We start from the raw sequence: 27,352 nt of genomic DNA on the forward strand, positions 1-27,352 counted from the left end.
AAGTGTGAATATGATTTGCGACTTCATCAACATTGGTCTGCCGGAGTGAAATGTGGCCAGAGGATGATTCATGACTCGGATGAGACGTCCACTAAAACACATCTCGCTTATGCAGAGCATCACATCAAATGTCATGTGACAAATGAGCCGATTATCGCTGTGCAACATTTCCCCAAATGGACAAACTTTATGGGAGTTATTAACTCCCCCAGGCGTTCTTTATGTACAGTTTCTTTTTCCACGCGGTCTGTTGTCTGTGCAGACCCCGTTAGGTCTGGCTCGAACGGTAACGTTATGATCGTTTCCCCGAGATGCAGATGGAGGTCCGGAAGCACAATGCAGGTAAGAAAAATGATTGGCTTTCTATAGTCCAGCCAAACTAAAACATGGTACGGGAAGCTACGCTAAAGCTTAGCAAAAGACGAGCCAAGAACAGGAACCAGAAGCAGGTAGAACCGGACGTACATCTGACCATGGTGTGAGTCATCCTAATATCGATCACAACTACAGTATATACCGGATTTTCTTGAATTGCCGCCGGGGCGCTAATTATTTTAAAACCTCTTCTCACCCCGGCGCTTACCAAAAGCATGCGGTAAATTTAGGCCTGTGCTTCAAAATTTGAGTGTGATGTAAGGATACCATTATGAAAAGCACATTTAATAAAAAAAAAACGTTATTATGGTTTTACCTTTACTTATAAATGAAGTCCATGCGCAGCTCCTTTTGATCAAAAGCATCGATAACTTGTTTATGGAAGTCTTCCTTATCTTTCTTCAGTTTTAAAAGTCTCTTTGTCTCGATGGAGATCTTCCTTTATTACCTCCTGCTTTGACTGAAATTCCAGTTTAGAAAACTGTTTTATTTTAAATATGTAATCTTCCGTACATACCGTATTTCCTTGAATTTCCACCGGGGTGAAAATTAATTTACAACCTCTTCTCACTCCGGCGCTTACCAAAGGCATGCGGTAAATTTAGGCCTGCGCTTATAAATTTGAGTATGATGTAAGGATACCATCATGAAAAGCACATTTAATAAAAAAAAACAAAAAACGTTATTATTGTCTTACTTTTATTTATGAATGAAGTCCATGCGCAGCTCTTTCTGATCAAAAGCATCGATAACTTGTTTATAGAAGTCTTCCTTATCTTTCTTCAGTTTTAAAAGTCTCTTTGTCTCGATGGAGATCTTCCTTTTTTACCTCCTGCTTCGGCTGAAAGTCCTGTTTAGAAAACTGTTTTATTTTAGATATGTAATCCTGCGTACATTCCGTATTTCCTTGAATTTCCGCCGGGGCGCTAATTAATTTACAACCTCTTCTCAATCCGGCGTTTACCAAAGGCATGCGTTAAATTTAGGCCTGCGCTTAAAAATTTGAGTGTGATGTAAGGATACCATCATGAAAAGCACATTTAATAAAAAATAATAAAAAAAAAATATTATTGTTTTACCTTTATTTATAAATGAAGTCCATGTGCAGCTCCTTCTAAACAAAAGCATTGTTGTTTATGGAAGTCTTCCTTATCTTTCTTCAGTTTTAAAAGTCTGTCTGTCTCGATGGAGAGCTTCCTTAATTACCTCCTGCTTCGATTGAAAGTCCAGTTCAGAAAACGGTTTTATTTTAGATATGTAATCCTCCGTGTTAAAAGTGCAAGCGAGAGGAAAAAACAAACACACGCCGCTCACTCTTGCTGCTTGTTGTCACTTCTTCTGCAGCCGAGTAGTCGCAAGAAGGATCACTAGCGCCCTCTACCACCAGGAGGCGGGAGTCATTGAATTACTCATACTTGACACACGCAGCTACGGTATATTAATAAAACATAGCTGCTTATTGTTCTTTTTAGCATATTCAATAGCTTGGACCTTAAATCCTACTGACTAGCTTTTAATCTTCTTCCCTTTATGCGATTTCAAATGATTGAATTCAGCCTCCTCCATTTTGAAAATGATGACAGGTGAAGTGTCACTCGTGACGTGACGAGTTTGACCCGGTGGAAATTCTAGACATGCGCTAATAAAAATAATATGTTGCGAAACGAGTTTGACCCGGCGTTAATCCTGAGCCGGCGGTAATGCTAAGCATGCGCATACTAGATACCCGACAGCAATTCAAGGAAATACGGTACTTTGTCTGGCTAGCTGTGTACAAACAAAACATGAACTAATACTTTACAGGTACTTTAATATGATTGTTCATGTTTTTCACTCAGTACAGATTGCTGTCCTATCACAGTGTTGACGTAGAAGCTAGCTCATCTCTTTCCATAGTTAGCTTTTACGGCTAAAACTGTAGCATGTCGCTCGAAAAATAGTCCCTCGGTGTGTACTCTTATAATAACGATGTTCCTGCAGTTTGTTTATTATACAGGATACACAAATTGACCGCCAGCATTGGCGGCTACAGACGCGTTGAGCACATAGAGGTCACTTGGAGGCTCTGCCGTGTTCCTGCGGGTGTTCTCCGCCTCCTCCCACAGTCCGACAACATGCATCCAACACACTTCAAGTGTGAACTAGAGGGAGAGCGTAGCCAAAGTTGACCTCCGCCCTCCTGCCTTCCCAATCCAATCCTCTGCCAGCATGTGTGACATCTGCAGACTCGGCAGCTGCTTGAACTCTTCATCTCGCACTCGCAGAAACGCAGGAATAATTTACTCATGCGGCAGTTTTCCACAACATATGCAGTATGGGCACATACAGCACTGGACATTTAGTGTTTTCCGACTATAAAGCCAGTTTAAAATCCTTTCATTTTCCCAAAACTGGCCTTATAACTCGCCGCGCCTTATGCAGATATTAATTCTGCTTTTGCTTACCGACCTAGAAGCAATTTTATTTGGTACACAGTGTAATGATAAGTGTGACCAGTAGATGGCAGTCACACATAAGAGATACGTGTGCACTGCAGGTGGACGCCTGTCAGAATAGTTGTGTGGAAAGGCGTAGCCGGCAAACAAGCAGCGGGGCAGGGCACGCCAGAGCCCGGCCCAAAATGGTGGTGAGGAGGCGGGGACAGTGACCGAGCGGAGAGGCGGGGCTTGCCGGGAGCGACGCCATGATCGAGTTCAGGTGCGTGGAATCTCCTCTCGCTGTATAAAAGGGCGGCAGCGGAGGAGGGTGGGGGAGAAGGAGTTGGAGAGCCTGCAGCAGTGCATGAGGAGTGGAAGCGACGACGACGGGGGCGGCTGAAAAGCGACCGAAGAGTGAGCAGTGGAAGAGGAGCTGAAAAGTTACCCGACCTGCAGACAAGCCTGATTGAAAAATAAAGCAAGTCAAACCTGCTCAAAAGGAATGTCCTTCCTTGGTGGTTCATGGAACCTGCACAACAGCGAGAGTCTACCACAAGTTGTTTGTAAGTTGTCACACAACTTGTTTTCCCTTGAGTTCAGGTTGCACTACGAGAAGACAAAAGCTGTCTTTGTTCTGATCAAGCAAAAGGTCTACCGCTTGTAAACCTCCACTGTGTGCGGTGGGATGCGACGTGGAGGTGTCGGTTTCTTTGATCTATTGGACAGCCACAGGAAGACCTTGTCATGACCCGAGGTCTATCAATCAATGTTTATTTTGTGGGTTCTTCCGAGGATGTTGTAGTCGTAATGATTTGTGCAGTCCTTTGAGACATTTGTGATTTGGGGCTATATAAATAAACATTGATTGATTGATTGATTTATATAGCCCTAAATCACAAATATCTCAAAGGACTGTACAAACCATTACGACTACAACATCCTCGGAAGAACCCACAAAAGGGCAAGGAAAACTCACACTCTGTGGGCAGGGAGAATTCACATCCAGTGGGACACCAGTGACAATGCTGACCAAGAGAAACCTTGGAGAGGACCTCAAATGTTGGAACCCCCCCTCTAGGGGACCGAAAGCAATGGATGTCGAGCGGGTCTAACATGATACTGTGAAAGTTCAATCCATAGTGGCTCCAACACAGCCGCAAGAGTTCAGTTCAAAGCGGATCCAAGCAGAGAGGGGGAAAAACCCGACACCGCTCCAAGCAACTTTTTGTTTGAACTGTTCATGTACCCTTCCCCTTAAGAGCAGCTGCATAATAGTTAGATAGATATTACTTTATTTTGTTAATGTATTGTAATCAGAAAATGCTCAAATAAAGGAGGAGCGCTTTGGGACTGCCTTCAGAGCATGGTGGGAGGCTGTAGCTGAGGGTGCAGCCCCAGACGTTTCTCCTCATGAGCTAAATTGAATCCTGTCTCTGTTCGATTACTTTGCTTCTTGTCTTGTCTAATAGATGTCATCGGTGTTTGAGCCTGACACGCCTGCTCAATAAATGACGCTAGTATGTATCCATAGGCAAGCAGTACCAAAACTTTGAGGTTGCATTGAGAATATAAAAAAATTACACACGGCGCTCAAAAATCTGTCAAAATGTTTTAGTACTTTGGTAAGCTACAAAGTCGCACCGCTTGATGGACTGTCGAAGCATTAAGACTACCATAGTCAGACGTACTGTGCTTCAACACACGGTATTATTATTATGGTGTGTGTGTGGGAGGGGCCTATCCGCAGGTGCATGTCTTTGGAGGTGGGAGGGGCCTATGTCCAGGTGCATGTCTTTGGAGATAGGAAGGTTCTATCCTGAGGTGCATGTCTTTGGAGGTGGGAGGGGCCTATCCCCAGGTGGATGTCTTTGGAGGTGGGAGGGGCCTATCCCCAGGTGCATGTCTTTAGAGGTGGGAGGGGCCAATCCCCAGGTGCATGTCTTTGGAGGTGGGAGGGGCCTATCCCCAGGTGGATGTCTTTGGAGGTGGGAGGGGCCTATGTCCAGGTGCATGTCTTTGGAGATAGGAAGGGCCTATCCTGAGGTGCATGTCTTTGGAGGTGGGAGGGGCCTATCCTCAGGTGTATGTCTTTGGAGGTGGGAGGGGCCTATCCCCAGGTGCATGTCTTTGGAGGTGGGAGGGGGCTATGCCTAGGTGCATGTCTTTGGAGGTGGGAGGGGCCTATCTTTAGGTGCATGTCTTTGGAGGTGGGAGGGGCCTATCCCCAGGTGCATGTCTTTGGAGATAGGAAGGGCCTATCTTTAGGTGCATGTCTTTGGAGGTGGGAGGGGCCTGCCCCCAGGTGCATGTCTTTGGAGGTAGGAGGGGCCTGTCCCCAGGTATATGTCTTTGAGATGGGAGGGGCCTATCCTCAGGTGCATGTCATTGGAGGTAGGAGGGGCCTATCGCCAGGTGCATGTCTTTGGAGGTGGGAGGAAGCCGGAGTACCCGGAGGGAACCCACGCAGTCACAGGGGCGAACATGCAAACTCCACACAGAAAGATCCCGTAGCCCGGGATTTGAACTCAGGACCTTTGTATTGCGAGGCAAGCGCACCAACCCCCGCGCCACCGTGCTGCCAGCATCAATACAAATGGTGCTAAAAGGGACTATCCTAAATAGTTCTTAGATGGAAATGTAAAACATGACAATGTGAACAAAGTAGTTGAACACTTCAATAAGTAATTTGTGAACATTGAACCAAAGTTGGAGCAAAAGAGAAAAATGTCATTTAAAACATTTAAAACTTTTAGTACATCAGGAAATTGTATTTTATGCATCTTCCACATAAACTGAAACTGGACAATTTAACTCTGACTAAATGAACCTCGGTGAAAACAACACTAATAATCAACGTCATGACGAACAGTGACAGTGTTTTTTTGTTTTTTTTTTACCCCTCATGCTCGGGGCGCCCCCCAGAGAATGGCGCCCGAGGCAGTCGTCCATGCGACCCACGCTGGAAGTGACAGTGAGGATATGAATCGTGGCCAAAAAAAAAAGATAATAACAAAGAGAATCATAGCCCTCTGCGACAGGATTATTAAGGTGAACAATTTTAACTAAATTGGTGTAGTTATTAAAACATGGCGTAGAATGAGTAAATAAGCGTTAATATATCAACAAATAGGAATAGAGCTAACAATAACAATAGTAGTAATAATACTAATGATTATTATTATTACAAAAAATAATATTTAAATAATTTTTCCGATGCCCAAGTTTATTAAGAAAATTAAATAAAGTAGGATCTTGCAATTTTGTCAAGAATATAAACAGTGTAACGATATTTTAATTCATAATAATAATAATGGTTATGATGTATTGTTTATGTTATTGTTCCCTCAAATCATACTTTTGGAAGTTTTACGAAAGTTCACTCTTTTGAAAAAAGAAAGGTTTTGGGGAAAAATGATAGCAATAATAATATCAAAAATAAAATGTATATAAAAAAAATAATAGTAAAAAGACAAGCGGTAGAAATGGATGGATGGAATAACAATAATACAGGCAACCAAGTCCAACACTACTCCAATATATGAATGATAATAACTAAATGGGATTTTTCTTTTTTCTTTAATAAAATAGGTACTTTGTAGGAGATATTATGTAATACAAAATAATATCGATAAAAAACAATAAGAACAGTAATATAACTGCTACTATTAATAATGACTGATCATGTGGAATACCTGATATGGTAAAAAAGTAGGAAATAATACCTTAAATATTTTCCAAATTAGATTATAAATTGTGTATTAAAAATAAAAATATTAAATAAAATAAAATGAATCATAATAATATTAAAACATTGGAATATATGTATGATTGCATCTGTAAGTGTGAGGATGAAAATAATAATAACACTATTACTACTGCTATTGTTAATAATAATAATAATAATAATTTAATAACAGTAATAATGTATTGATAATATTAATAATTTTAGCAATGCGACTTCCGTGATAAAATATGTTTTTATTTAAATAAAATAGTATTTATTGAAACGGGTTCTTCCCATGCAAAGGACAATAAACAACAATAATAATAAACACAATAACACATACTACTACAACTACAGTAAGGAATGAGTGCACTAATCTAGTGTGTAGATGTGCCCTGATAAATTAGTGCACTAATCATGGTGTAGATGTGCACTAATGAAAACGACAGAATGAATGAGTGCACTAACCCAGGGTGTAGATGTGCACTAATGAAAACAAGATAATGAATGAGTGCAATAACCTCAGGTGTCGATGTGCACTAATAAATAAGTGCACTAATCTAGGTGTAGATAGGCACTAATAAATGAGTGCATTAATCTATGTGTAGATGTGGACTAATGAATGAGTGCACTAATCTCGGTGTAGATGTGTGAAAATACATGAGTGCACTAAACTGGAGTGTCGATGTGCACTAATGAATGAATGAGTGCACTAATCTAGGGTGTAGATGTGCCCTGATAAATGAGTGCACTAATCATGGTGTAGATGTGCACTAATGAAAATGACATAATGAATGAGTGCACTAACCGAAGGTGTCGATGTGCACTAAAGAATGAGAACACTAATTTAGTGTGTATATGTGCACTGATAAATAAGTGCACTAATCTAGGTGTAGATAGGCACCACTGAATGAGTGCACTAATCTACGAGAGGATGTGCACTAATGAATGAGTGCACAAATGTAGTGTGTAGATAGGCACTAATAAATAAGTGCACTAATCTAAGTGTAGATAGGCACTACTGAATGAGTGCACTAATCTATGAGTGGATGTGCACTACTGAATGAGTGCACTAATCTAGAGTGTAGATGTCCACTAATGAAATAATGAGTGCACTAATCTGAAGTGTAGATGAGCACTAATGAATGAATGAGTGCACTATAATAATGCTAATATTAGTTCCTCATATTAGTGGTTGACAATAATGCAAATATTAGTTCCTCATGTTGGTGGTTGACAATAATGCTAATATTAGTTCCTCATATTAGTGGTTGACAATAATGCAAATATTAGTTCCTCATGTTGGTGGTTGACAATAATGTTAATATTAGATTCTCATGTTGGTGGTTGACAATAATGCTAATATTAGTTCCTCATGTTGGTGGTTGACAATAATGCTAACATTAGTTTCTCATATTGGTGGTTGACAATAATGCTAATATTAGTTTCTCATGTTGGTGGTTGACAATAATGCTAATATTAGTTCCTCATGTTGGTGGTTGACAATAATGCTATTATCAGTTCCTCATGTTGGTGGTTGACAATGATGCTAACATTATTTTCTCATGTTGGTGGTTGACAATAATGCTAATATTAGTTCCTCATGTTGGTGGTTGACAATAATGCTCATATTAGTTCCTTGTGTAAGTGGCTGACAACAATGGTAAGCTACAAAGTTCCTCATGTTGGTGGTTGACAGTAATGCTAATATTAGTTCCTCATGTTGGTGGTTGACAATAATGCTAATATTAGTTCCTCATGTTGGTGGTTGACAATAATGCTAATATTAGTTCGTCATGTTGGTGGGTGACAATAATGCTAATATTAGTTCCTCATGTTGGTGGTTGACAATAATGCTAACATTAGTTTCTCATATTGGTGGTTGACAATAATGCTAATATTAGTTCCTCATGTTGGTGGTTGACAATAATGCTAATATTAGTTCCTCATATTGGTGGTTGACAATAATGCTAATATTAGTTTCTCATGTTGGTGGTTGACAATGATGCTAATATTAGTTTCTCATGTTGGTGGTTGACAATAATGCTGATATTAGTTCCTCATGTTGGTGGTTGACAATAATGCTATTATTAGTTCCTCATGTTGGTGGTTGACAATCATGCTAATATTAGTTCCTCATGTTGGTGGTTGACAATAATGCTAATATTAGTTCCTCGTGTTGGTGGTTGACAATAATGCTAACATTAGTTTCTCATGTTGGTGGTTGACAATAATGCTAATACTAGTTCCTCATGTGGGTGGTTGACAATAATGCTAACATTAGTTTCTCATATTGGTGGTTGACAATAATGCTAATATTAGTTCCTCATGTTGGTGGTTGACAATAATGCTAATATTAGTTCCTCATATTGGTGGTTGACAATAATGCTAATATTAGTTTCTCATGTTGGTGGTTGACAATGATGCTAATATTAGTTTCTCATGTTGGTGGTTGACAATAATGCTGATATTAGTTCCTCATGTTGGTGGTTGACAATAATGCTATTATTAGTTCCTCATGTTGGTGGTTGACAATAATGTTAATATTAGATTCTCATGTTGGTGGTTGACAATAATGCTAATATTAGTTCCTCATGTTGGTGGTTGACAATAATGCTAATATTAGTTCCTCATGTTGGTGGTTGACAGTAATGCTAATATTAGTTCCTCATGTTGGTGGTTGACAATAATGCTAACATTAGTTTCTCATATTGGTGGTTGACAATAATGCTAATATTAGTTTCTCATGTTGGTGGTTGACAATGATGCTAATATTAGTTTCTCATGTTGGTGGTTGACAATAATGATAATATTAGTTCTTCATGTAAGTGGTTGACAATAATGCTAACATTAGTTTCTCATGTTGGTGGTTGACAATAATGCTAATATTAGTTCCTCATGTTGGTCGTTGACAATAATGCTATTATTAGTTCCTCATGTTGGTGGTTGAAAATAATGCTAATATTAGTTCCTCATGTTGGTGGTTGACAATAATGCTAATATTAGTTCCTCATGTTGGTGGTTGACAATAATGATAATATAAGTTCCTCATGTTGGTGGTTGACAAAAATGCTAATATTAGTTTCTCATGTTGGTGGTTGACAATAATGCTAATATTAGTTCCTCATGTTGGTGGTTGACAATAATGCTATTATCAGTTCCTCATGTTGGTGGTTGACAATGATGCTAACATTATTTTCTCATGTTGGTGGTTGACAATAATGCTAATATTAGTTCCTCATGTTGGTGGTTGACAATAATGCTCATATTAGTTCCTTGTGTAAGTGGCTGACAACAATGGTAAGCTACAAAGTTCCTCATGTTGGTGGTTGACAATAATGCTAATATTAGTTCCTCATGTTGGTGGTTGACAATAATGCTAATATTAGTTCCTCATGTTGGTGGTTGACAATAATGCTAATATTAGTTCGTCATGTTGGTGGTTGACAATAATGCTAATATTAGTTCCTCATGTTGGTGGTTGACAATACTGCTAACATTAGTTTCTCATATTGGTGGTTGACAATAATGCTAATATTAGTTCCTCATGTTGGTGGTTGACAATAATGCTAATATTAGTTCCTCATATTGGTGGTTGACAATAATGCTAATATTAGTTCCTCATGTTGGTGGTTGACAATAATGATAATATTAGTTCCTCATGTTGGTGGTTGACAATAATGATAATATTAGTTCTTCATGTAAGTGGTTGACAATAATGCTAACATTAGTTTCTCGTGTTGGTGGTTGACAATAATGCTAATATTAGTTCCTCATGTTGGTGGTTGACAATAATGCTAACATTAGTTTCTCATGTAAGTGGTTGACAATAATGCTAACATTAGTTTCTCGTGTTGGTGGTTGACAATAATGCTAATATTAGTTCCTCATGTTGGTGGTTGACAATAATGCTAACATTAGTTTCTCATGTAAGTGGTTGACAATAATGCTAACATTAGTTTCTCGTGTTGGTGGTTGACAATAATGCTAATATTAGTTCCTCATGTTGGTGGTTGACAATGAGCAAACCTTCCACGGAATGAGTGGAGCAGTTAATCAGCGGCCCTCAAGACTCCATGCGGGGTTTAATGGAGATGGAGTTAAGTAAGTCAGTGTGAAGCGCAGAAAAGAACTCTTGAAGGCCCTCTCTCTCCTCAACTGGAGTGCTTTTTGTTTTGTTGTCCCAGCGATCCGTCACCGCCGGCAACCTTGGCCACAATTCACCCGCGCAGCGGGAGATTTCCTTTTGGAGTTTGTCACTGGCGTTATGAATGGCCTCGGCAAGCAGAAGTCAGCTCCTCGTCCCGAAGCACTTTAATCAATCCCACATCTAATCCCTGATTAATGCCCCGCTGTTACGGCATGGCTATCCACTGTCAACACACCGATCAACTTCCTGTTCAACCATGGAGACTTTTACTGTACGCACATCACGCTCGATGACAGTAATAGCACACAGTTGTCTCGTCCCCAGTGGAAAATATATCTATAGTTATATTTTGATAAACAATCATAAATTAATCTTTCAGCACGCACTTAATGTTGACATTTATCGTTATATTTTGATGAACGATCATAAATTAATCTTTCAGCACATACACAATGTTGACATCTTTAGGTATATTTTGATAATTAATCATCAATTAATCTTTCAGCACGTACACAATGTTGACATCCATAGTTATATTTCATCCATCATGTATCCAGCCGCCAACATCTCGTCAAGACGGACTGTTCCCCCTGAAGTCGAGCTTTTTGTCGAGAAAATGTCGTCAATTGTAGGAAAAGACTAGTAATTTGATTCCATGTTTAGATTTGAAGGACTTTGTCTGGAGAGAAGAAAAAGATGACGAAGCAAAGCAGTGAAAGGTAAGCGAGAGACGACACGAGCAGAACATAATAATATATTATTACTATTATTATTGTTATTATCACAAATAATGCCGCACACTCAGGTCAATAAACAGCGGGCTACAATTAGAGCACAGTAAGTGCTCTTAAAATGGACTATTTTGTTTTTTATCCATTCTTTAGCTTTACAAGCTTGTAGATAAGATTCTGGACTGATGACTATGAAGTTTCACCGCTTGAAGGATTGTCTGAGCATTATGACTACCATAGTCAGACGTACTGTGCTTCAACATACGGTATTATGACTACCATAGTCAGACGTACTGTGCTTCAATATGCGGTATTATGACTACCATAGTCAGACGTACTGTGCTTCAATATGCGGTATTATGACTACCATAGTCAGACGTACTGTGCTTCAATATGCGGTATTATGACTACCATAGTCAGACGTACTGTGCTTCAATATGCGGTATTATGACTACCATAGTCAGACGTACTGTGCTTCAATATGCGGTATTATGACTACCATAGTCAGACGTACAGTGCTTCAACATACGGTATTATGACTACCATAGTCAGACGTACTGTGCTTCAACATACGGTATTATGACTACCATAGTCAGACGTACTGTGCTTCAACATACGGTATTATGACTGCCATAGTCGGACGTACTGTGCTTCAACATACGGTATTATGACTACCATAGTCAGATGTACTGTGCTTCAACATACGGTATTATGACTACCATAGTCAGAAGTACTGTGGTTCAACATACGGTATTATGACTACCATAGTCAGACATACTGTGCTTCAACATATGGTATTATGACTACCATAGTCAGACGTACTGTGCTTCAAAATACGGTATTATGACTACCATAGTCAGACGTACTGTGCTTCAACATACGGTATTATGACTACCATAGTAAGACGTACTGTGCTTCAACATACGGTATTATGACTACCATAGTCAGACGTACTGTGCTTCAACACACTGTTTTATGACTACCATAGTCAGAAATACTGTGCTTCAACATATGGTATTATGACTACCATAGTCAGACGTACTGTGCTTCAAAATATGGTATTATGACTACCATAGTCAGACGTACTATGCTTCAAAATACGGTATTATGACGACCATAGTCAGACGTACTGTGCTTCAAAATACGGTATTATGACTACCATAGTCAGACGTACTATGCTTCAAAATACGGTATTATGACAACCATAGTCAGACGTACTGTGCTTCAAAATACGGTATTATGACTACCATAGTCAGACGTACTGTGCTTCAACATACGGTATTATGACTACCATAGTCAGACTTACTGTGCTTCAACATACGGTATTATGACTATCATAGTCAGACATACTGCGCTTCAACATATATGACTACCATAGTCAGACATACTGTGCTTCAACATACGGTATTATGACTACCATAGTCAGACGTACTTTGCTTCAAAATACGGTATTATGACTACCATAGTCAGACATACTGTGCTTCAAAATACAGTATTATGACTACCTTAGTCAGACGTACTGTGCTTCAACATACGGTATTATGACTACCATAGTCAGACTTACTGTGCTTCAACATACGGTATTATGACTACCATAGTCAGACATACTGCGCTTCAACATATATGACTACCATAGTCAGACATACTGTGCTTCAACATACGGTATTATGACGACCATAGTCAGACGTACTGTGCTTCAAAATACGGTATTATGACTACCATAGTCAGACGTACTGTGCTTCAACATACGGTATTATGACTACCATAGTCAGACTTACTGTGCTTCAACATACGGTATTATGACTACCATAGTCAGACATACTGCGCTTCAACATATATGACTACCATAGTCAGACATACTGTGCTTCAACATACGGTATTATGACTACCATAGTCAGACGTACTTTGCTTCAAAATACGGTATTATGACTACCATAGTCAGACATACTGCGCTTCAACATATATGACTACCATAGTCAGACATACTGTGCTTCAACATACGGTATTATGACGACCATAGTCAGACGTACTGTGCTTCAAAATACGGTATTATGACTACCATAGTCAGACGTACTGTGCTTCAACATACGGTATTATGACTACCATAGTCAGACTTACTGTGCTTCAACATACGGTATTATGACTACCATAGTCAGACATACTGCGCTTCAACATATATGACTACCATAGTCAGACATACTGTGCTTCAACATACGGTATTATGACTACCATAGTCAGACGTACTTTGCTTCAAAATACAGTATTATGACTACCATAGTCGGACATACTGTGCTTCAACATACAGTATTATGACTACCATAGTCAGACGTACTTTGCTTCAAAATACGGTATTATGACTACCATAGTCAGACATACTGTGCTTCAAAATACAGTATTATGACTACCTTAGTCAGACGTACTGTGCTTCAACAAACGGTATTATGACTACCATAATCAGACGTACTGTGCTTCAACATACCCCAAAATGGCAACTTTTTAGCAAAATTTAACTAAGAAAGTTAGTATCAGGTGAAAAACTGCCTCTACTTGTGTCCAATTACTTTATTTCCCACAACGCTAAAAATAATATGAAAGGTAGCGCTCATCAACACACGTCCAAATTTAGGAGAAGGAACAACGACGCGGCGTCGTCGTCTCGCCAATCAATTCTTTTTTTGCTCGTCAAGACCGGCCGGGGGTCCGCAGAGCCACCGTAATGAGAGTGAAAAAGCGGAATGACGAACGTTTGAGACTTTTGGGACGATCTGGTCTTTCACGGAGCTTCAGATGATCCAATTAGACTCATTGTCGCTATGCTAATGAGCGTCGCCCGCGCTATTGTTTGCCTTAAGAGCGGGGCCTGATGAGGCAGAGGACGCTCTTGTTTCCCGAGTACATCGGGGGAAGAGACAACAGAAAATGTTGAATATTGTGACGTTTGGCGGAAAGAAAAAAAAAACTCGGGACAATTGGATGAGTGTGACAGGAATTATACTCTGACTTCATCAAATCGCAGAATGACAAATTAGATGGCGCTAACTCCACCAACTACAGAACATTTTCCTTCAAGAAAAGCCTTGAAGGGGAACTTCACTGTTTTGGAATCTTGCCTATTATTGACAAGGACACTTTTTCTCGCTAAATAGTGGACGCTAAATAGTGGAAAACTGTGAACATGAGATATTTTTAAGCATATTCATGTTTAAAGCAGCTAGTATGTCCCCATGTAGTGTTTCTTCTCCTGACCTCCTTGCTTTTGTCTTCTGTCCGCTACTAAATTCTTTTGTTTTGTCTTAAGGGCTCCTGTTTTTCGGCTTATAGAGTCGTTTTGGCCAGTTCCTTATCTCTTTTGAAGAAGCAGCTGTACTCCTTTCTGGGCTGGTTTCGCTATACATAAACTGACTCTTTTTGGTTTGGATTTAGACCTCGATTGCTGTTTCTATTGGGCTGGTTTCCTAGACGCTTTTGTCAAAAATATGTATCTACATGTTATGTATCTACATGTTACTTATCTACATGTTAAGTATCTACATGGTATGTATTTACATGTTATGTATCTACATGTTATTTATCAACATGTTATGTATCTACATGTTTTGTGATGTATCTACATGTTTTGTGATACATCTACATGTTAAGTATCTACATGTTATGTATCTACATGCTACGTATCTGCATGTTATGTATCTAGATGTCATGTATCTACATGTTTTGTGATGTATCTACATGTTAAGTATCTACATGCTACGTATCTGCATGTTATGTATCTACATGTAATGTATCTACATGTTACATATCTACATGTTAAGTATCTACATGTTAAATATCCACGTTAAGTATCTACATGTTATGTTTGTACATGTTACGTATCTACATGTTGTCTATCTACATGTTACGTACCTACATGTTGTGCGTCTACGTCACGTATCCACATGTTACGTATTTACATGTTACGTATTTACATGTTACGTATCTACATGCTATGTATGCCCATCTTACGTATCTACATGTTACATATTTACATGTTACGTATCCACATGTTATGTATTTACATGTTACGTATCTACATGTTATGTATGCCCATGTTACGTATCTACATGCTATGTATGCCCATGTTACGTATCTACATGTTATATATGCAAATGTTACGTATCTACATGTTGTGTATATACATGTTACGTATCTACTTTTTTACGTATCTACGTGTTTAGTATCCATGTGTTACATATCCACGTGTTACATATCCACATGTTACGTATCTACGTGTTACGTATCTACATGGTGTGTATCTATATGTTACGTATCTACTTTTTAACGTATCTACGTGTTTCGTATCCACATGTTACATATCCATGTGTTACATATCCACATGTTACATATCTACATGTTACGTATCCACCTGTTACGTATCTACATGTTACGTATCTACCTGTTACGTATCCGCATGTTACATATGTACGTGTTAGGTATCCATATGTTACGTATCTACCTATTACGTATCCACATGTTATGTATCTACCTGTTACGAATCCACATGTTACGTATCCACATGTTACGAATCCACATGTTACGTATCCACATGTTACGAATCTACATGTTACGAATTCACATGATATGTATCTACATTTTACGTATCTACAGGTTACGTATCTGCATGTTACATATCCACAAGTTACGTATCTACATGTTATGTATATACATGTTACCGATCCGCATGTTGCGTATCCACATGTTACGTATCCACATGTTAGGTATCTACATGTTACTTATCCATATGTTACGTATCTACATGTTACATATCTACGTGTTAAGTATCCACATGTTATGTATCTACCTGTTACGTATCTACATGTTAAGTATCTACATGTTAGGTATCTACATGTTAGGTATCTACATGTTAGGTATCTACATTTTACATATCTACATGTTATGTATCTACATGTTATGTATCTACATGTTACGTATCCACATGTTAGGTATCTACATGTTACGTATCTACATGTTATGATTCAGTTCCTGTCAATTTTTGAAAGAGCCAAACAGGAAGTGTCCCAAGCCAACTTACCGTAGTCGCCCTCATAGAAGATGATGAACTTCTGCCAGTGCAGCTCGGAGACCAGGGCGAGCAGGACGTCGTTGAGGCGGACCGGGGGCCGGGCGGCCAGGGTGTAGCTCTCTCCGTCCGGGCTGGGGTTGAGCTGGCAGGCCGCCCGGGGGGCGCCGTCCCCGTTCCTCTGGATGAAGAGGTGGGGGATGTGCATGGCGTCGGTCAGGGACTGCAGGGCGCTGGCGGCGGCGCAGCCCGTGGACGTGACCAGGGCCAGGATGCCCTGGTTCATCAGCTCGCATGCTGAGCAAGAGAGGAGGCAGAAGTTGAGTAAAAAGGAAGAACTTCGGAACTTCCTGCTTCCTTAGTTTGTGTTCACATTGACAGAGATATCTGCATATATCCTTATTTTAAGAGTTATTTCTTTATATTCATTGTCATATTTGAAAATAGCTAGTCTTTAATTTGCTTCTCTTTAGTCTAATTTAATTTAGTTCACTTCAGTTTATGCTATGTTTTATATAATTTACTTTAGTTTAGTTAAAATTTGTTGATTTTTATTTAATTTAGTCTCCTTTAATTTAGTTTACTTTAGTTTAATCGTTCATTGCTTAATTTCAGTTTTAACATGTTTTATCTACACTTCTGTTAAAATGTAATAATCACTTATTCTTCTCGTCTTTGATACTTTACATTAGTTTTCAATGATACCACACATTCAGGTATCGATCCGATACCAAGCTGTTACAGGATCATACATTGGTCATATTCAACGTCCTCATGTGTCCAGGGACGTATTTACTGACTCTATAAACAAAATATTAATTTTTAAAAAAGGTAACAAGATTTTGTGACAATAAAACATATCGATGTAATCAGAGTAGTATCAACTAGATACATTCTTGTACTTGGTATCATTACATGGGGATGTCAGGTGTAAATCCACCCATGGTGTTTGTTTACATTTTGACGTTGGTGAGCTATTGTATCCTCCTACGGTTGTTAGCGAAGCTATTCCTTGTCCTCCAGTGATAATGCTACTTGATAGATACTCGCCATGGAGGTCAGAATTGAGGGATTCAGAAGTAGCTAAAACGCAGTGGATGGATGTTAGCTGCTTGTCTTAAAGCTCCTCTTCCTGAGAGTGTTTCAGAGCTTGTGACTGATCTAGAGAAGCATGCAGATAATATAATTATAATGAGGATCACTTCTTTATCTTTACTTTTCAGGCCAAAATTTATCCATTCTCCCTTTTCTTTCTACACACTGTGTTTGCTTGTAAGTACTCGGTGTGCATGCCCTGCCGAACATGCTCCTCTGCTCGCAAAACCAGCAATGACGCGCCGTCATGCCCGTTACCGTTGTAGTACCGCAACAGAACATCAGAAACAACAACAACCGAAAGCTGAATTAAAAGCCGGACATTTTCTTGTCAAATTCTCTCTCACTCCGATGGAAAGTATTTGGATACGGCGTTGTTTTGCCGCTCTATCATCCTTTCAGGCCGCTGATGGAGCTGTCCAACAAGCCAATAAATAATGGATGACAAACATGCCCTTCAAGTCTATCCACAATGATATATAATTTAGCTCCAGCCAGACAAAACTTCTTTTCTGACATATTAATAATGCCGCGGCTGACGCTTCCATCCTTCAAAGATCGCTGGCCCGCTTCCCGCCAGACATCCTGATCCACCCTAAGAGGATAAAGAGTACATTTTTTTCCATGCGGGTGACACGTGTAAGTCGAAATAAGAAGCGGCGGTCTTAATCTGGGCTGATGAACATATTTCCGAGCGTGCCAGTCAAAAGTGTGGCTGACAGGAAGCCCCCCTGGAGAGTCTCTCAGTGGCATACTACGCTACGACTTCAGCACCATCCTGTTTCAAGTGCTGGGGATCGGGCCTCGTTTTTCTTTGGACCGGGTTTTAGGTCTGAGAGCCAGCAGGAACACTTTGCTGCTTCATGAAGAAAACAGTTCCTGGCCTGGTTCTTCTCCAGTTATTCATTACATCCGCCTGTCTTGTGTCTCGGCTGCGTTCAAACTTGTGCTTGAGTTTTCATGAAACTGGAGTGTTTGCCCCCTATATACAGTCCGCAAACTCGCATTTTCGCCCGGCTTTCACCTTCAAAATACGCAAACCAATTAATCAATCCAAGTTTATTCATATGGCCCTTTATGACAAGCGTCTCAAAGGGCTGCACAAGCCACAACAGCATCCTCGGCTCAGTTGCCACATTAGGGAAGGTGTGATTGGGTATTCATATGGATATTAAAATCCCCCATTATAAGTATATAATCTGCATGTGTCACTAGATCAGCGACTGTCACGTCTATGGTATCATGTTTTGTTTTTGTCATGTTTGGTTTTATTTGTCGGACAATCAGTTCCTGTTCCTGCACTTCCTTGTTTGTTTTATTACCATAGCAACTCATTAGTTTTCACCTTGTCCTCATGTCACGCCCCTGTCCTCATGTCTCACACCTGTTTGCAATTATCATGTCTATTATTTAAACCGGAACTCGCCAGGAAGTCGGCCCGGCAACATTCTGTCAAACCCGGACTTGGACGTGGATTGTTTTCCCGAGGTGCAAAGCGAATGGAGTGGAAACGGCGTGAAGGTAAAGACATTTCTTTATTTTAACACTAACTAAAAACAGGAACAAATAAAAGGCGCGCAAAAATGGACTGAAGAAACAAGAGACTGGCACAAAGGCAATTAACTATGAACTATAAATAAAAACTTACTTGACATGGAAACGTGAACGAGACATGGATCATAGCAAGGTGCGAAGCAGGTGGTAGACGGGAGAAGGAGGTGATGTTGCCAAGTTCCGGTTTAAATAATAGACGTGATAATTGCAAACAGGTATGAGACATGAGGACAGGGGCGTGACACATGTAGAAACATGGAATAGGAATCAGTACGGGGAAACACTAACTAGGATGCGAGAGTGAATAAACAGAAAAGGTAGGCTTAAATAAGGACGGTGATTAGCAAAAACAGGTGTGCGTCAACAGCGAGTAGCAGGTGGAACTAATATGAAACGATGGTAATAGAACAAACAAGGAAGTGAGGAAGTCAAACAACAGAATGAGATACAAAAACGGAACAAAACTAGAACATGGAATGATCCGGGCTACGGATCATAACAGTTTTAATCCTATATGCGGCACAGGAACAGAACCAGCTAGTGTGTAAAAGAATAAGAACACCACAAAGTCTAGTGTGGTCAAAATGCTTTGTATGATATGTTATTATAAATTGTCAGGAATTGGACTATGACTTGGATTGTTTTACCGATGCAAAGGAAAATTGGCACGAGCGAGACGTGAATTCATTTTTAAACACTATGACTAAAAAAAACCAAACAAAAGGCGTGCACGGTGGCGGAGAACAAACGTGACTACTGAAAACAAAAACTAGTACAAAGGCACGACTATGGACAAAAAAACAAAAGACAATAACTGTGGCATTAAACCTGGCATGGACAGAATAGTTATACAGCATGGCATGACATGAAGGCAGTTGAGGTATAAAGTCGCCAGGCTGACTTCCTGGCGAGCTTTGGTTTAAATAATAGACATGATGATTGCAAACAGGTGTGAGACATGAGGACAGGGGCGTGACATAAGGACATAGATTAGCAAAAACAGGTGTGCGTCAACAGCGACTAGCAGGTGGAAATAATATGAAACCATGGTAACAGAACACAGAAGGAAGTGAGGAAGTCAAACAACAGAATGAGATACAAAAACGGAACAAAACTAGAATATGGAATGATCCTGGCTACGGATCATAACAGTTTTAATCCTATATGCGGCACAGGAACAGAACCAGCTAGTGTGTAAAAGAATAAAGACACCACAAAGTCTAGTGTGGTCAAAATGCTTTGTATGATATGCTATTATAAATTGTCAGGAATTGGACTTGTTTTTCCGATGCAAAGGAAAATTGGCACGAGCGAGACGTGAATTTATTTTTAAACACTATAACTAACAAAAAGCAAACAAAAGGCGTGCACGGTGGCGGAGAACAAACGTGACTACTGAAAACAAAAACTAGTACAAAGGCACGACTATGGACAAAAGAACAGAAGACAATAACTGTGGCATTAAACCTGGCATGGAGAGAATGGTTATACAGCATGGCGCGGCATGAAGACAGTTGAGGTATGAAGTCGCCAGGCTGACTTCCTGGCGAGCTTTGGTTTAAATAATAGACATGATAAATGCAAACAGGTGTGAGACATGAGGACAAGGTGAAAACTAATGAGTTGCTATGGTAATAAAACAAACAAGGAAGTGCAGGAACAGGAACTGATTGTCCCAAAAAAATAAAACTAATCATGACAAAAACTAAACATGATCCCATGGACGTGACAGCGACAAACTAAAAATTCACCGATAAAGTCCGAATAGAGTAGATAACAGAAGAATGCACCACACAAAAAAGAGATGATGCAGTATTATATATTAAAACAGTCTCAAAAACTCATGTTTCAGAACACCAAAAACGCCGTAGGTAGGTGAGACGTTCAATTGTAGTCAGAAAAATTGCAAGTTTTCTTCCAACCAGACTGAACTTGTGTCTCCCTTAATCCACCCCGTATCGTCCATTAAGCATTTTAGCACTAAAACACTTAGACTGGTGTCCATTCAGCATTTTAGCACTAAAACAGCCAGCCTGGTCCACCAACAAACACAATTCCTCACCCAGATTGCACTTCAAGAGCACATGGCAACACAACAACAGACATCCTCGCAGCCGATGAGACGCTTGCTTTCAATCAATCAATCAATCAATCAATCAATCAATGTTTATTTATATAGCCCCAAATCACAAATGTCTCAAAGGGCTGCACAAATCATTACGACTACAACATCCTCGGAAGAACCCACAAAAGGGCAAGGAAAACTCACACCCAGTGGGCAGGGAGAATTCACATCCAGTGGGACGCCAGTGACAATGCTGACTATGAGAAACCTTGGAGAGGACCTCAGATGTGGGCAACCCCCCCCCCCCCTTCAGTTCAGTTCAAAGCGGATCCAAGCAGAGAGGGGGAAAACCCGACACTGCTCCAAGCACCTTTTTGTTTGAACTGTGTATGTACCCTTCCCCTTAAGAGCAGTTGCATAATAGTTAGATAGATATTACTTTATTTTGTTAATGTATTGTAATCAGAAAATGCCCAAATAAAGGAGGAGCGTGTTGGGACTGCCTTCAGAGCATGGTGGGAGGCTGTAGCTGAGGGTGCAGCACCAGATATTTCTCCACATGAGCTAAATTGAATCTTGTCTCTGTTCGATTACTTTGCTTCTTGTCTTGTCTAATAGATGTCATCGGTGTTTGAGCCTGATGCCCCCCCTCCCCCCCTCTAGGGGGGTTCTAGTCCATTGGTGTCAAACTCAAACACAGAGTGGGCCAAAATTTAAAACTGAACAAAGCCGCGGGCCGAGGTTGAACAAATTAACCCTTTAATAGGGACCCAAACAAGTTCTGCATTGAATATTGACCAAGCAAGGCTTATATAACTTTATAGTGACATGAAAAATCCAGTTTCAAATCATATTAATTTAAAAATATCACTGGCATATCAAATTAAATAAAAACACAAATCTAAGGCCTTTTTTCGGTGGCGGGTTTGAGTTGGGGTGGGGTTTTGGTGGTAGCGGGGGGGTGTTTATTGTAGCGCCCCGGAGGAGTTAGTGATGCAAGGGATTCTGGGTATTTGTCCAGTTGTGTTTATGTTGTGGATGTTTTCCCGAAATGTGTTTGTCATTCATGTTTGCTGTGGGGCGGCATGGTGTAGTGGGTAGAGTGGCCGTGCCAGAAACCTGAGGGTTGCAGGTTCGCTTCCCACCTATTGACATCCAAACAATCGCTGCCGTTGTGTCCTTGGGCAGGACACTTCACCCTTTGCCCCCGGTGCCGCTCACACTGGTGAATGAATGATGAATGAATGATTGGTGGTGCAAACTGGCAGCCACGCTTCCGTCAGTCTACCCCGGGGCAGCTGTGGCTTCAGATGTTGCTTACCACCACCAGGTGTGAACAATTGATGGGTTCCCACTTCTCTGTGAGCGCTTTGAGTATCTAACAATAGAAAAGCGCGATATAAATCTAATCCATTATTATTATTATTATTATGGGTTCACAGTGTGGCGCTTATTTGTAACAGTGTTAACCTTGTTTATACGGCCACCCTCAGTGTGACCTGTATGGCTGTTGACCAAGTATGCATTGCATACACTTGTGTGTGTGTGTGTATGAGCCGCATATATTATTTGAGTGGACCGGCACGCTGTTTTTATGGAAGAAAATCGGACGTGGCGACATGTAGAGAACGCCAAAAGCAGTGCTTTTACGCCCCGCCCCCAATATTTTCGTCCGGGTGGAAGTTGGGAGAAATTCGGGAGGGGCACTGAACTTCGGGGGTCTCCCGGGCCAGAGTTTGACACCCATGTTCTAGTCCATCCCTGGCGGTGCGGGCAAAGTACAGGCACAAAGAAGGCGGTGAAGGCAAATCAATATTGATGGCGGCAGGAGGAAGGCTGGAAATGAAGTGCGACTACATTAGGACGCCATGAATCCCACTGGCGGGGTCTGGCAACTAAATAATACGCCGAGAAGGAGCATTGACACAGCAGACATTGTTTTGTAACACCACCGCCGGGATGGAGGACTAAATGACAATAACAAACATATGTTTCATGTACAATAACACCACCGCCCTTTTCATCCGTCCCCCGCCACCACCTGCCTTGAAGACCCCCGCCAGCCTTCTTTACGCTCTTGGGGGAAGCCCAAGAACATGTCAGTGGTGCATTAGCGTCCTTCCTCACCTGCACGCTTCATAGCAGGGCAATAGGGCCACTGTTGCACCTCAGGCATCAAAAAGCCATATCGGTGTGTAAAGGATATCACCACATGGGCTGGGGAACACTTCCGAAAACCGCCGTCAGCAACTACAGTCGGTCGCCACATCTGCAAGTGCAAGTTAAAACCCTACCATGCAAAGCCAAAGCCATTTATCAACAACACCCGGAATGGGCCCGTACTCATCTACAAACCCTGTTTCCATAGGAGTTGGGAAATTGTGTTGGATGTAAATATAAACAGAATACAATGATTTGCAAATCCTTTTCAACCCATATTCAATTGAATATGCTACAAAGACAACATATTTGATGTTCAAACTGATAAATATATATATATATTTTTTAGCAAATAATCATTCACTTTAGAATTTGATGCCAGCGACACGTGACAAAGAAGTTGGGAAAGGTGGCGAAAAATACTGATAAAGTTGAGGAATGCTCATCAAACACTTATTTGGAACATCCCACAGGTGTGCATGCTAATTGGGAACAGGTGGGTGCCATGATTGGGTATAAAAGCAGCTTCCATGAAATGCTAAGTCATTCACAAACAAGGATGGGGTGAGGGTCACCAATTTGTCAGCAAATTGTCGAACAGTTTTAGAACAACGTTTCTCAACGAGCTATTGCAAAGGAATTTAGAGATTTTACCATCTACGGTTCGTAAAATCTTCAAAAGGTTCAGAGAATCTGGAGAAATCACTGCACGTAAGCGATGATATTACGGACTTTTGATCCCTCAGGCGGTACTGCATCAAAAACCGACATCAGTGTGTAAAGGATATCCCCACATTGGTCTAAGGAACACTTCATAAAAGCACTGTCAGTAACTACAGTTGGTCGCTACATCTGTAAGTGCAAGTTAAAACTCCACTATGCAAAGCGAAAGCCATTTATCAACAACACCCAGAATTGCCGCCGGCTTCGCTGGGCCCGAGCTCATTTAAGATGGACTGACGCAAAGTGGAAAAGTGTTCTGTGGTCTGACGAGTCCACATTTCAAATCATTTTTGGAAACTGTGGACGTGGTGTCCTCCGGAACAAAGAGAAAAATAACCATCCGGATTGTTATAAGTGCAAAGTTGAAAAGCCAGCATGTGTGATGGTATGGGGGTGTATTAGTGCCCAAGGCATGGGTAACTTACACATCTGTGAAGGCACCATTAATGCTCAATGGTCCATACAGGTTTTGGAGTAACATATGTTGTCATCCAGGCATCGTTATCATAGACGCCCCTGCTTATTTCAGCAAAACAATGCCAAGCCACGTGTTTTAACAGTGTGGCTTCGTAGTAAACGAGTGTGGGTACTTTCCTGGCCTGCCTGCAGTCCAGACCTGTCTCCCATCGAAAATGTGGTTGATGCATAAAATACGCCAACAAGACCCCGGACTGTTGAAGGACTGAAGCTCTACATAAAACAAGAATGGGAAAGAATTCCACTTTCAAAGCTTCAACAATTAGTTTCCTCAGTTCCCAAACGTTTATTGAGTGTTGTTAAAAGAAAAGGTGATGTAACACAGTGGTGAACATGCCCTTTCCCAACTACTTTGGCACGTGTTGCAGCCATGAAATTTCAAGTTAATTATTATTTGCAACAAAAACAATGTTTATGAGTTTGAACATCAAATATGTTGTCTTTGTAGCATATTCAACTGAATATGGGTTGAAAATGATTTGCAAATCATTGTATTCCGTTTATATTTACATCTAACACAATTTCCCAACTCATATGGAAACAAGTTTGTTACAATAAAGACATTTTTTCGTGGTGCCCTTTACTTAGAAAGGTATCGAAAAGTATCGAAACACATTTTGGCAGCGAGACAACACGAGAATGAAGTCAGTCAAACGGAGCAGATAACAGCACGACCACCACCACGTATACAGCAGGACATCTTCTGAAGGCAGCGTGTGCTGCCAAGCATGTCAAAGTCATTAGTCTCTGCTGAGCTGTGACACCCAGGAAAATCATCTTTGCTTCTCCCTATCCCTCGTGGACACGCTGAACTGTAAACAATTCTTTTGAAACAACGTCGGGAAATAAATGACTGATAATGCTGAAAACTTTGGCCCATTGTCAGAGTTGTGGACTAAAAAAAATGCAGTCTATGTCAGGCTTGTCCCTGACAGTTTGGTTTATGTCTTAGTTTTTCCTCTGCATTTGTCTATGTTTCCTGTCTTTAGTTCCTGTCAGCACTCTTATTTTGGTTCTGTTTCCTGTTTGTCTCCCTGAGTGCTGTGCCCCCTCAGCTTACTGGCTGATTGACACCAGGTGTGGCCAGGTGCCAATCAACCACAGCCTTGTTCTGCATCAACAATATGATGTGTCTGAGTAGCTTGACATGAAAATAAAAACTAGGATGAGTAAATGATGGCCAGACCTAAGACCTAAGACCAGAGTGCACCCCCCCCCCCCCCCCTTCACCCCCGGGACTCCTCTCCGTATGAAATCCCCCCCGCTGAGTCAATTTGTGCGGCGCTGGTCTGCGGGGAAGCATTTATTTGTACGTGTGAAGCGCTGCGTGGCAGCTGGGCGTGGAGAATATCGAGCGCCATGAACTCTCACCTGAGTCGCTCAGCGGGCCTGACGGGAAGATGGAGGACAGCGGGTGTTGTTGATCTCGCTTCAAGTCAGCCCACGTTTAAACGGGGATGACTCATTGTCATGGAAAGTGTTGGAGGAAATCTGTTGTACATCATGTTTTACATCATGTTGTACATCATGTCACTTATTGGTGTTGTACATGATGTCACATATTGATGTTGTACATGATGTTGTACATAATGTCACTTGTTGATGTTGAGCATGATGTTGTACATGATGTCACCTATTGATGTTGTACATGATGTCACTTATAGATGTTGTACATGATGTAACTTGTTGATGTTGTACATGTTACTTGTTGATGTACATGATGTCACTTATAGATATTTTACATGTCACTTGATGTTGTACATGCTGTCACAGATAGATGTTGTACATGGTGTCACTTATAGATGTTGTACATGATGTTACTTGTTGATGTTGTACATGATGTCACTTATAGATGTTGTACATGATGTTACTTGTTGATGTTGTACATGATGTCACTTATAGATGTTGTACATGTCACTTATAGATGTTGTACAGGATGTTACTTGTTGATGTTGTACATGATGTCACTTATAGATGTTGTACATGATGTCACTTATAGATGTTGTACATGTCACTTGTTGATGTTGTACAGGATGTCACTTATAAATGTTGTACATGATGTTACTTGTTGATGTTGTACAGGATGTCACTTATAGATGTTGTACATGATGTCACATATAGATGCTGTAACTTGTTGACGTTGTACATGATGTCACTTATATATGTTGTACATGATGTTACTTGTTGATGTACATGATGCCACTTATATATATTTTACATGTCACTTGATGTTGTACATGAATTCACTGATAGATGTTGTACATGATGTCACTTATAGATGGTGTACATGTCACTTATAGATGTTGTACATGTCACTTATATTTGTTGTACATGATGTCACTTATAGATGTTGTACATGATGTCACTTATAGATGTTCTACATGATGTTACTTGTTGATGTTGTACATGATGTCACTTATTGATGTTGTACATGATGTCACTTATAGATGTTGTACATGTCACTTGTTGTTGTTGTACAGGATGTCACTTATAGATGTTGTACATGATGTTACTTGTTGATGTTGTACAGGATGTCACTTATAGATGTTGTACATGATGTCACTTATAGATGTTGTACATGATGTCACTTATAGATGTTCTACATGATGTTACTTGTTGATGTTGTACATGATGTCACTTATTGATGTTGTACATGATGTCACTTATAGATGTTGTACATGTCACTTGTTGTTGTTGTACAGGATGTCACTTATAGATGTTGTACATGATGTTACTTGTTGATGTTGTACAGGATGTCACTTATAGATGTTGTACATGATGTCACTTATAGATGTTGTACATGTCACTTATAGATGTTGTACATGATG

At 40.4% G+C, this 27,352-nt stretch overlaps 1 protein-coding gene across 1 annotated transcript in view; it reads right to left on the bottom strand.

Annotated features, from left to right (window-relative positions):
* The window catches only part of grid1a (glutamate receptor, ionotropic, delta 1a), a 662,543-nt gene that overhangs the window by 229,309 nt on the left and 405,882 nt on the right, over positions 1 to 27,352 (bottom strand). The window contains exon 3 of the mRNA XM_061911628.1: positions 16,463 to 16,747. Within this exon, the coding sequence (XP_061767612.1) occupies positions 16,463 to 16,747 (285 nt within the window). The remainder of the gene's footprint in view (positions 1 to 16,462; positions 16,748 to 27,352) is intronic.

The sequence above is a fragment of the Nerophis ophidion genome, linkage group LG09 (genome assembly GCF_033978795.1).
Source record: "Nerophis ophidion isolate RoL-2023_Sa linkage group LG09, RoL_Noph_v1.0, whole genome shotgun sequence".
NCBI classification, from domain to species: Eukaryota; Metazoa; Chordata; class Actinopteri; order Syngnathiformes; family Syngnathidae; genus Nerophis; species Nerophis ophidion.